Source organism: Epinephelus fuscoguttatus, linkage group LG19 (genome assembly GCF_011397635.1).
Source record: "Epinephelus fuscoguttatus linkage group LG19, E.fuscoguttatus.final_Chr_v1".
In the NCBI taxonomy this organism is placed as follows: Eukaryota; Metazoa; Chordata; class Actinopteri; order Perciformes; family Serranidae; genus Epinephelus; species Epinephelus fuscoguttatus.
In genome coordinates, this window is record NC_064770.1 from 34146986 (window position 1) to 34159913 (window position 12928).

Below are 12928 nucleotides of genomic sequence, written 5' to 3' on the forward strand. Positions count from 1 at the left end.
GTTGATGGGGAAACAGAGTTAGCTAGTTAGCGTGCTAGCCAGTTGATAAGTTGTACTTCCACATTAAATTATATGTTGACATCTCCACAACTACTAAATAAAGATTGAGCCCAAAGAACAAACAAAAAGGAGAACTTTAAAATCTTATCAACCCTAAATGAGACTAAAAGGTTGCTGCCATGCTACTGTAGCACAGTGGTTGAGCTAATGCTAACTAAGACAGTAAATTTGCTAATTACCACTAAACACAAAGTTCAGCTGAAGCTAAGAGGTCTGTCATCAGTTCTGCATATGTTTGGTCATAAACCAAATTATTTTCTAAAAGTTTTACCTAAAGATGGAGTTAAATAAAAAGTCAGGAACACCAAAGTTATTACAGTTCATCCAGGGGGGACATGAATCCATCCAAACGTTGTTGAAATATTTAAGGCTGAAGCAAAGAGCTGTGCCGCTAGCAGGGCTAAAAACAGTCGGAGCACAATTTGCTGTAACTCTCTTTGTTCTAAATCTGCCAAACCCAGAGAAAATTCAGCCCGAAGTGTCAGCAGATAGAAGTGTGAGGGTAACAACGATGAAGAATGAAGCTGTTCCACACTGAGAAGCAGAATCATATCGAGGTCTCAGGAGCAGGGAGGTCCAGTACAGTCAGTAAAATGTCTGTTGTCTTTCTAAAGCTGTGATCGCCTTTGGAGAAAAATGAGTGTACTGGTTATAAATAGGCCTAAGCTTTGTCTTTCACCAGAATTAATGTTGGCATTGAATGAATGCATCACATTTTTTATGCAGCAGATATGTTGAAATGTTATGTTTCTACAGCACTGTGGTTAACATGTGGTTAGGTTTAGGCACAAAAACACTTGGTTTTTGTTAGGAAAATATCAGATTTTGGCTTAAAATACCTGCTTTTGGTGGCACAATCCTAGTTGGAAATGCAGCAATGTCTGTAAAAAACACAGCTTTATCCGACAAGAAACTGAGCGATGTCTTGGTAGAATTTGGCTGCTCTTCATGGCACTATCCTGGCAGGAAATACAGCAATGTCTCAGTAAAAAACAATTACTTCTTGTGGCATTAGCCAAGCAGGAAATGCAGCGATGTCTTAGTAAAAAATACTTGTATTTTTTGGGATTATCCTGGCAGGAAATACAACATTGTTTTGGTAGAAACCAATTGGTTTTCATGGCACTATCACAGCAGAAAACGCAATGATGTCTGTGGCTCTATCCTGGCAGGAAACTGAGCTATGTCTCAGTAAAATTTGGCCTCTTTTCATGGCACTATCCTGGCAGGAAATGCAGTGATGCCTCGGTAAAAAACAATCTCTTTTTGTGCCACTATCCTGGCAGGAAATGCAGTGATGTCTAGGTAGAAACCAATTGCTTTTTGTCACACTGTCCCGGCAGGAAATGCAGCAAAGTCTCAGTAAAAAACAACATTTTTTGTGGCACTATCCCGGCAAGAAATGCAGCATTGTCATAGCACAAAACAACAGCTGTTTATGGCATTATCACAGCAGGAAATGCAGTAATGTCTCCGTAAAGAACAACTGCTTTTTGTGACACTATCCCAGCAGGAAATGCAGCGACAGGTCGCTAAAAATAAAGTATGTTTGGCCACTGGAAGACACAGCAATGACTGGTTGTTGATTTCAAACAGTGGCCTGCACCTGACAGGCATTAATCATCCCCTCCACCACCTGATGAAGTCAACTCAAATACTACATCAGTTTAGAAACGCTGATATGATTTGTATAAGACGTAGAAAAACATCCAATGCCAACACTTTCCTGAGTCAAAACATCTGTGTCTTTTCACAAGTCGTGCAAAGACAGAGATGCTAAAGACAGGATTTAAACCCACAACCTCACACCCTGCAATGCAGCTTCAGCAACAGATCCCGGGTCTGTTTTGGGCCACTGCACACCCCAAAAAAGACAGCTATACCATTTAGCTAATTCCCATCTGGCTCCGTTCCTCTATGGCAGCAGTGGGGGTGTGCAATATGACGGAGCCACTGCCAATAATAAAGCATTAGCATATTGAACTGAACTGATAAAACTGTCAATCACACACAAGCTTCAGTGCCAATAAGTGTGTGTGTGTGTGTGTATGTGTGAATGTGACTTTCCCTCTATTGTTCTTTCCCCTTTCATTTCCAGTGTTTTCCTTATCTATATGCTTTGGCAACACACGTTCTTCACACGCCACGACAATAAAGGCAAATGAAACTGAAGAAATTGAGAAAAATGGAGAAAAAGGAAAGAAAGAAAAAACATTAAACATTAAGAAAGAACAAATTTATAATGTTTTTTATTTGACATATTACTGTAAAGAGAGGATTTCTGTCTGTGGCGCACAGGCTGCATTATAACACTGTTAAGTTCTAATAAAATATTTAAAAATGTCATGCATTTTGTCTTTTTCGTCCCTTGAAATTCAGTGTTTAATCCCAGTTTACTTCCTGTGGTGTGTACAAAAACACTCTTAATAATTTACAGCACGCCTGAAACGGTATGCAAAGTGTTTTCTAAAGGAAGAGAAAAAGTTATTAAACATGCATCTGGATGGTTTCATCCTCCTCTCTAATAGCGCGTTTGAAAAGACTGATTGCAAAAGATGAACAGCCAGAGGCAACATCCCCCTCCTCCTCCTCCTGCCTCACCCCCTCCTCCTCCTCTCTCCTCCTCCCCCCCTCCGCTCTCCTCATCCATCCATCCACGCTTCCTTTTCTCTGCTGCTGCTGCTGGATGGTGCGTTAGGAGCGCACGCAGGACGGCACCGGGGGCTTCCCTTCTGTCTGATGGAGACGGGCTGAGGAGGGGGACAAGGTCCGGCCGGCACCTCGAGGATCCCGCAGGAAAAGGACTCCGCTCCTGCTGCTGTGAAAGCCGCGGGGAGCGGGCACGAACCAGGGCAGCGAGAGGGGAGACACCGGAGGTAAAGGGGCCATTAATAACCTGTTGTTTGTGTGTTTTTGTTTTTTCTCTGAGGCGGAAAACGCGCACACAAACACCAGGATGGATTTAAAAGCGACATTTAAACCTTGTTGGACTTGATTGGCATCGTTTTAATGATGATTTGGGAAAAAGAAGAAGCGGAATAACTGAGAGAGCATCTGTGTGTGTGTGTGTGTGTGTGTGTGTGTGTGTGTGTGTGTGTGTGTGTGTGTGTCCTCCACTGCTTAGCCGTCGTGTTTTTGCCTTTGATTTATTACAATTTTTCATGTTCACACGCGCCTCTATAGGAGCCTAACAAGCAAAACACGTGAGCTTAATTGATTTGGAGTTAAACGCATTTAACACTGATATTCACCCCCCAGGCTGTGTGCTGCAGGTGTGATATGAAGTGCTTTTACTCACTCCTGATGCTCATTTTTTATTATACATGTAAACAATAGAAACTGCAACGTTATATGAGACTGCAATTCAATTATGGTCGCAGGCTGGAGCCTTTTAATTTAATGGAGGAAGGCTGAGAGCGCCGCCTCAAGTCTGCAAACGCACACTGCACGCGGCTGTGTGTGTGAGACGCAAGTGAATTGGCATCATTATTAGATTGAAAACAAGCACACACGCTGCTCTCAATGAGCCTTTACCGTCCAGGAGAGGCAGCCTCGATTCAATCACCCCTCTCCCTGTTCTGCTGCATCTGCACCGGAGGCCAGGATGAGCCCAAATTACAGAGATGATAACCTTCTTACATCATCAGATCCTGACACTTTTGCAGACAGCCGGGGTTTTAAAATAGGATCTCACCCTAAAGACAAAAGCAGTTTCCAGGAGTGAGCGGCTTGATTTGGTGATGCAGGGCATCAGAGGTGAGCAGGTGATGACAGAGCTGGATTGTGTGCGTGTACTGATGTGTTTGTGTAACCACACAGGTGTGCAGGTAGATGAGCGTCTGTGCTTTTGTGTGTTTGCATATGGAACATAGTGTCAATACTCATTTATATTGATCCAGCCTGTGACAACAGCAGCTTCCTGTTGACCCTCAGTGAATGAAAGCAGGTTATTGAGCCACGCTTCAAGACCTTATGAGAGGTGTTTGCATTAGGCCCGACACCTTCAGTTGTGTTTGATAGACGGTGAAGATGTTGCATGAATAAGCTGGATGCCTAGTTGATCAACAGAAAATTTAAAGGTCTTCTGTGTAAGATTTAGGGGGATTTAGAGGTAACTCAAGGTGAGGACTGCAGATTGCAACCAGCTGAAACCTCGTCTGCTTAGATTTCCTTCAGTGGTCATTGTTCAGGATGTTTTTACCAGGAGCTGAACTATCCACAGAGGTCTCTTCCTCTCCAAAACAAACTGACCAGATGATTTAAACCTGTAATAACACTGAATAAAGCAGTTTCAGGTTAAAGAAAGATCTGCACTTCTCTGACGCTGCTCAGCATGTCGAGGTCAGGCCCCTAGCCCAGCACTTGCTAATGCTTCTCACCTTTTTCTCTGATAACTTTAAGATTCAGGCATTCAGGAGGTTTTTACAGAGAGTCAGATTATCTGCAGAGGTCTCTTCTTCTCCAGAACAAATGTACCTTGTGACTTAAACTGGTAAATACATTGAATTAAGCAGTGATTTGTTCAAAAAAATAGCTGTTGACTGGATAAAACAAACAGTATAAAGGCATCAACTTGGGCTTTAGAAAATCGTGATGTGCATCTTGTTCCATTTTCTCATGTTTCACAGACCAAACAATGAAACAAGTAATCAAGAAACTATAATAATAATTGTCAGATTAGTTGTTAAGTAATCACAATTTGCAGCCAGTGTGCATGATTAAAAATGCAGAGATGTAATTTCCACTTTTCAAAATCCCGTTTGTTCCCCTCCTATTTTCAAACCCTTATTATTCTTTCAACCACACAAATTGTGCTTTAAAGGATAACTTCGATATTTTTCAACCTGGGCCCTATTTCCCCATGTGTATGTGTGCATATGATTCATAGGTACAACTCAGCCGGCAGCCACAAAACGAGCTAAAACGGTAACGGGGGCAAATGCGTCCCGTATAAGTTTGCGCATTAAAAGTGCTTTTTTTCACCACTGACCGGTTCAGATCGCCAGTGCTATCTCTGTAGATAGGATACTAAGCGTTTCTAACATTGTTTATATAACATTACCTCCACTGTGTCTGTAGCTCTCTCTACTCGTGGGACAGCCGTTTTCTTGAGGAAGAGGTGTTTCGGGATTGGATGTCTTCTCTTCTTCGGCTGGCAGTAGTCATCTTGGGAGAAGTGAGCGCTGCAGACCCGATGGTCTGCAAGGCGCAGTGTCTGGACAGGAGTGTTAGCATCCATTTGTAGCACAACTAGCCACAACTTCAGCATCTCGCCGTCCGACAAAGGCAGCCCATGAGAGCTGTACGCAGCGCTCAGCATGGCTCCTCTGTTTTCTTCCGGCAACAAGCAAAGCTCTCGCGAGATGACGTCACACCCGGGAGGAGGTGAAGGGTCAGGGAAACGCTTAGCATGCTATTTACAGAGATAGCACTGGCGATCTGAACCGGTCAGTGGCGAAAAAAAGCACTTTTAACGCACAAACTTATACGGGACGCATTTGCCCCCATTACCGTTTTAGCTTGTTTCGCGGCTGCCGGTTGCATCCACCTCCCTCAATACTGAACCAATTTTAGAACGAGTTGTACCTATGAATCATACACACACATACACATGGGGAAATAGGGCCCAGGTTGAAAAATACCAAAGTTATCCTTTAAGTCCCAGTGATGCAGAATCTTTACCTTCTGTTCTCTGTAGTTACAAGAGGGATTTAAATAAAATCCTTCACACTGACTGGGCTGCTACAAGTGGGCAGGGTTTGTGTTTAGCAGAGCTACAGCAGACTGCTAGCTCCACACACACTTCCCCCACCATTAGATCAGGAAGACGAGGGAGAGATGAATGAATGAATGAATTAGACCTCAGCCACATTGTTTTGAAAATTAAAACAAAGGTTTGATTGTTGAAATGTGGGCGTGTAGTAACACCGACAGGATCGTATTTCCATCAGGAAGAGACAGACGACGAAGCACATTGTATGCTCCATGTTTTGTAAAATGGTAAAATTCCTTGCACATAATCTGGATCTGTCACAGATAACACTTTCCATGAGTGAATAAATTCTAGTCTGTGGCCTGTAACCACGGTTATTTTGAGGAAACAAAGACACACAGAGGTACCATGCTGTTGCTAGCTAGCTCTGTGCAGCTAAAAGTTGCAGATTGATCAATGGGTGGATGTCATGATATTATGGTTGAGACTGGTGTAGACCCATCTTCTTAAAATGACCTTTGTCCCAACCTAAATTGTCAGATGCTTTTCCCCTAGTGTTTCTGTTTGGGTCCTCAGTGGCCTGTATTTGCTCCGTGTTTTACTTCCTTCTTTGCTTTGTTTTAACTGTTATATCGCCTGTTTGTTTGATTGTTTCATTGTACTTTGTGAATATTATTTCTGTGACAGGTGCTGTATCAAAAACATTTATTATTTATAAACATAAACCACCACACACTTAACTGAATGGGTGTGATTTTATTAAGAGCGAACGTGTTTCGCCCGTGGCTTCTCCAGGTTCGCTCAAGAAGCCACGAGCGAAACGCATTGTTCACTCTTGATAAAATCACAGATATTCAGTTCAGTGTGCAGTGGTTTATGTTTATGATTTTATCTGAGATGTTCCTGTGGCTGACCAGCACCTGATCCTTGAGACTGGCTGTGCAGAGGCAGTTTACTTTTTATTTTTTATTTATTTATTTATTTATTTTTGCATATACTGTTGAAATGCTGCAAAAAATGTCAGAGGATGTCATTTAAAAGGGATAAAACACATTTTTAATTTCATTTCGACTCTAATACACAACTATTTTTCCAGCCGTCAGATTCCGCCAGAGAATATGAATTAAATTGCTGATTCTGCTCTGAAATAAAAAAAAAAGCCCCTTAATCTATGAAGCAGTGCAGGAATTAATATTTAAATCGCACATTTCACCCCCGACCCCCCTTTTGTTGTGTCCCCCCAGCTCTCAAATCAAAGATACGCCCCTGGATAAATGTCATAAATAACAGCAGCCCTTTTCCACCTGTCAGTGTTTTAATCTTAATTGGTGACTTCACTTTGAATGTCCCAGAATTCATTAGCTAATTAAGACGCTTTATGTCAGACAATTTATTTCAAGCAATTCGTTCTGGTTTGTTGTCCTCTTCATCAAACAGACCACTTATATAGAGCTGCAGCTACAATTATCTTCATTATGGACTGATGATTGATTTGTTTTGTCTCAGTTAACTGATTCATCAATCAATTAGTCCATAAAATGTCAGAGGATAGTGGAAAAAGGCCTGTCACAATACTCCCCCAGCCCCAAAATGACGTCTTCACGATGCTGGTTTTGTCTTAATTGCAGTCAAAACTCCCAAAATATTCAGAACACAAAGTTATAAAACAGAGAAAACCAGCAAATTATCAAATCTGAGAGGCTTGAATCAGTGACGGTTTGGTATTTTCTGCTTAATTGATCATCAGAATTGAGACTGATTCATTTTGTGTGAGTGTCTTTTCTTGTTGTACAATAATAGATATCGCAGCGCCTGTTTATTGAATGAAGAGCTGCATTTTCGCTCACCTTGTCTGTCTCCTATGCATCCTTTGTCACTCTCATTTAATATGCATCTCACACATCGACACACACACAAACACACGCGGCAAACTGAGTTTCTTTGGAGTGTCTAACCTTGACTCTTGTCACTTTCAGCACGGCGCTGACAGATTGTTTTTTTCTTTCTATTCCATCTCTGCCTCTTCTTTTACATTTTAATTCTGTTTCTGTCTCCTGTTGTTTCGCCCCGCAGATCCTCCATCATCTGAAGGTCTCCTGCCTCTCTTCCAGGGCGTGTCTTGGGGATTGTGTCTAACATGCACGCTCCCATGAGTGTGTAGCCTGTAGAGTCAAGAGGAGTGTTAAGTGTGTGTGTTTGTGTGTGTGAGTGTATACTTGAAGCACAGACATGGGCTCTGTGGGAGCAGAGCGCCGCAGGCCCACACCGGTCCAGACGCCTGAGGAGAGAGATGTGTGGAGGGATGGAGGGAGAGCTGGATGGAGGGATGGAGGCAGGGAGGGGTGGAGGGAGGGCAGAGAGAGCGGCGTGGTGCAGAGCTACAGCTTCGACTCATACCAACTGGAGGAGGAGGAGATCAGTAAAGACGCCCCGGAGCGAGGAGTGCTGGCTCTGTCCGAGCCCGGTGAGGGAGTTTCTGTTCTATCTGTGTGTGTGCGTGTGTGTGTGTACTGGTTTATAAATAGACAGACAAGGAACAAGGAAAGAGATCGATGTATCAGCAACAACAATTTATCAAAGTGAAAAAAGAAAACCACACCAACATCCTTCTTGTGCTTCAAAACAACAGGAAAAACAAAGTGTTTGGATATTAATCCGATCGATTTTCACAGCTCTGTCTCACAATATGCTGAGCAGCACAAAATATGTTTGCATCATACCCTGTATGTATCTATACAGGAGGTGGAGGGAATATCATGAACATATGTGCAGTGATATTATTCACATTCACTGCCAGAGTTCCTCGATAGTTTGACATCGCTGTTTTTCTATTTTCAAAGAAAACCCTGATTTGCATGTTTGCAAAATATATAGCTTTTATTTCCTTAGAAACAAAAAAGGAAGATGGGAGACAGCTTTATCAGTGACGGTCATTGATGTATAAAGAGAACTGGATACAGTGCTGGAGGTGGGGCCCCCTTCATGCCTGTGAAAGTTCAGTGGTGCATGAAGCCAAAGTTTGACTTCCCAGGCGTAAAATTACATCATTGGACCAGTGTTAATTTTGACAGCTATTTTAGATTTAGACGTAGTCTTGAAACGAAAACTCTTCATAGTTTTAGTCTAGTTTTAGTCACGATATGTTTTCTATATGTAATTTTTTTATCTTTAAACTAATCCAGTGAGGCTGATTCATGTATCAGAAATTCTAATCAAGGTGACAGGTTGTATAAAAATGTCTTTTAGACATTTTTTTTCCGTACAACTACAAATAATTTATGTACTCTTCCAAACTGTCATTTCTCCAGCAGTGTTTGACAGGTTTAAGAGCTGATTTACGAGCACACACTTACTCATTGTCATTTGAAAAGCTCAACGTCTCTCTATTTATGCTCTCAAAAACTTTGACACCACAAATAACTAATCTGAGGCAACTAGGATTTGTCTCCAGGCTCATTGTAAACTCTGACTTATCCATCTGACTGTTAAAAAGCAGAAAAACAACTTAATTAAAGCTTGAATTATTTCTTCATCTGCAACATGTTAGTCTGGAGGTTTAACCTCGTGTCCTCTCACAGAGTCGGTGATTAAAACTAAACTTTGATCTTTGTCAGAGAAAACTGATCTGAGTTCAGACTGTTAACTTACAGCACAGCTACACTCACAGATAACTGAACCTCCTACCTGCCTGTCAAACACCATCAACCCATAAACCATCCTAAGACAGCCCAGACTGAGTGGAGTCCTGCAGAGATCAGCTGCCTGGCGGCCAGTGGCTGCTTGCTCCACTGCCATTCAGTGGTGAACAAGCAGAGCTAGCTGCTAACAGCCACCACTGCAACTAGCAAACTCCACAAAACCATTCAGCAGCTCCACCATCCACAGTCAGACACACACGGCTGATTATTTACTGCTAAATTACAGTTCACAACTCACACTAACAGCTGGCACTGATCCGGTGTGAGTGTTTTTGCTGGCTACTGAAACACCCTGGTGCAGACTATTTACTGGAGTGAACCAGCCTGTCACTCCTGCAGCATTTGAAGATAACTGCAAGCACGGCTGTTCTCGGCTTTCAGTGTCCGATAGTCCACCACGTCTTGTCTCGTTAACGAAAATGAAGCAGATTTGTACTTCGTTTTTATTATCAAGATCTATTATTAGCTCATCATTGTCTCATTTTTGTCATGGAAGAAAAGTCGTTTCTGCCATAGTTTTCATCAATGAAATTAAAATTGGATTGGACCCACAAAGCAAGCACACTACAGATTTTGGTGACCAAGTGGCTACCTTCTGGTTACGCCCTAACTTCAATGGGGATAAAAAGATTTAATCTTGCGTCTCTTCTAAACTTCTGAAATGTTATCGGATTGAATCGATCAATTCCTGTTAGTGAAACGAGTCATTTCTTGGGGTTTGTGACTGTAAAAAAAAAATATCCAATGATTTACAGATGTTTCTTTAGTAAAGTAAATCCATGGGGAAGTTGAGCACACTTTTATTGACAGAGGTGCCAGACTGTAAACATGTTTATTTCTGCTGTAAACATGGAGGTTTATTAGGACTGACTGGCTTCTGGAGCCAGCCTTAAGTAGTCATTAGATGAACTGCAGTTTTTAGCTTAATTTTTCAGCCCCAGACATTGCCACTTATTTTGTACCCATAAAAAAGAGATAGCCAACACTAGCTAACCCCCCATCTTTTGTATAATGCACAACGAACACAGTGCAGGAGCTGCCAATGACTCAACAGGTGTTGAAGTTACATGTGTGGTGTATAGACAGTGCTAACATTAGCATGCTAAGATAACTAGGTTCCACTTTCCAGGTAGAGACCCGTTAGCCTAGCTAGCTCATCTTGAGTAGACAGGGTTGGCTAATGAACAAACAACATGACACATAAATGACGCTCTGTGTGCTTGTTGAAGAAGGAGAAAAAACATCTTGTCGTTGTCAGTGCGTCTCCAAGCAACACCCACGCTCAAATGTCAGTCAGCCACCTGGATGTTTGAAGCCACTGTTTCCACAAATACCTCCAAGAAAGGTTTTATCCTCTGATGAGAAATTATGCACAACAGCTGCAGCATCATTATAAAACCTCACATTAAAAGTGAGGAGAATTTAAATTTCAGCTCCCTTTTAAAAATACTCCAAACTGCGCTGAGAACAAGTCACCTTGTTGGCATATTTTTTGATCTTTGCGTTCTGTAAGACTGAACTGAATGTAAAACGTGTGTGTGCATGTGTTTTGTAGATGATTGTGCAGGATGAGGGAATAAAAGCAGTGACACAGACAGAGTACAGTGTAAAAAAAAGTGTTTGTCAAAACAGGATGCACGTCTGTTAACAGAAAATTGCTGTGTTGCCTGGTTACTCAGGTTGCATAAAGGGCACATTAATCAGATCACAAATGACCAAGGATACACAGTGAGGGGCCGAGATTATCAGCAACAACTCTCTCTTCTGTCTCTTTCTCCTGCAGCTGTCAGTCTCCATATCTCAGCCAGTGTACAGCCAGCAGAATACAAGAGTAAGCAGTCTGCCTTTTCCCTTAAAGAGAAAAATAGAGAGAGGTTTGGAAAAGACTCAAAGACTGAATTAATTTTAGCCTGTCATCACAGTCCTGCACCTACTCTACAATCTGTGGTTCTACTAAGGAACTGTAGGAAAGTTATCAGGGGGTGAGAAGGGGTCAGAAAACGGGAGGGTGGTGTAATTTTTCTTTTGGCTGAAGCGAGAGCAGGAGAGGGTATTTTATTATTTATATTTTATTTCAGCCTTCCTTTGTGTTATAGTTACATAAACAGTTAGAAAAAGGCAGCATGTTTCATATGCCGAGGACAACAGTTCTGTCTCTGTGTCAGGGTTTTATTCATGTGTAAGTTGGTGCTGCACATTAGAAGTTTTAGATATTAGGGTTGAAATAGACCCTTTTTAGCTGAAGGCAAAACCTGCCTCTGAACCACAGGGCTGTAGGCTACATAGGAGTCTTAAAATGTGTTTGTCTTGTTGTGATATTGGGAGCCAGAATAGAAGGAGTCATGGCTCAAAACCAGCTGCCACTGCCCGTCAACAAAAATGAAGACAATTACGGTTAAATGTGATAAGACCAAAGGACTGGACGAGAGGCAAACATCAAAAATGCTCACATGTGCAGCGCACACTTCATATCAGGTTAGGGAAAAAGTATTTCCTGTTGTAGGGAGGAATAACATTATGTGTATTAAGGGTTATCATGTCCACCTCATCAGAAACTGGGGAGGGATTAAGAGGAATATTGGATTTCTCTGGAATGCTAACTTTTTAGCGCATTAGCTAACATTAGCTTCAGTGTTTACTTATTCAAATAACACTGGCGGTCCTGGAGAGTGAGTGACCTGACATGGTGCGATCGTAAATTCAGTCTGACGCTCTACACTAAAATGAGAGCCCTGTTGGTCGAAGAAACGGAGCATTATATTTTTACATGAATTAACGGTTAAGTTCACACATTCACTCTGCTCTGCACTCTGATGCTCCGTCTCCACACACAGAGTGCCCAGAGTGCGCACTGCCACTCTGAGAGTGTGGTGCTCTGAATAACTGAACAGTAAATTCAGACAGCGCTCTGAATTTACAAATGGTCCAGTTTGTGCCAGAGCGCATTCACATCATTTTCCTCCATTGTATAAAACAAGCCAACAGAACATGCTAGCTAAGCGCTATCTAAGGTTTGTGGAGAATTGTTTTGCCTCCAGCTAAGCCCCGCCCACCAAAACTGTCATACTGTTTTCTAAAGCCTGATTTATGGTCCTGCGTTAAATCAACGACGTCGCTACGTCGTAGGGTACGTGGCTACGCAGAAGGCTCGCCGTAGACCCCGGCGTAACCTGACGTGCACCTCCCCAAAAATGTAACTACATGTCGAGGCGACGCAGACCCAGCGCAGACCGAGAGAGCTGTGATTGGTTTGCTTGGTAGCAACGCATTTCCGGTTCCGTATTTCCAGATTGTGCCATCCCTGCCATCTTTAAACATCTTCTGTTGCTATGTAGATGTTGCAGTATTAAGGCCTATTTATGCTCAACATTCAATACAGATACGGATACGGACGGAGCCGTCTGTCCGTGCCCCGCGTTCATTTCTCTGTGACCGGAAAAGCCGGAAGCTAAACAAA

At 42.3% G+C, this 12928-nt stretch overlaps 1 protein-coding gene across 2 annotated transcripts in view; it reads left to right on the forward strand.

Annotated features, from left to right (window-relative positions):
* Nucleotides 1-2723: 2723 nt before the first annotated feature.
* Nucleotides 2724-12928, forward strand: part of slc29a4a (solute carrier family 29 member 4a) — a 30956-nt gene continuing 20751 nt past the window's right edge. For both annotated transcript variants that reach the window (XM_049560984.1, XM_049560985.1), the window contains exons 1-2: nt 2724-2936; nt 7847-8237. In XM_049560984.1, coding sequence (XP_049416941.1) covers nt 8003-8237 — 235 coding nt within the window. In that variant the 5' untranslated portion in view covers nt 2724-2936; nt 7847-8002. The remainder of the gene's footprint in view (nt 2937-7846; nt 8238-12928) is intronic.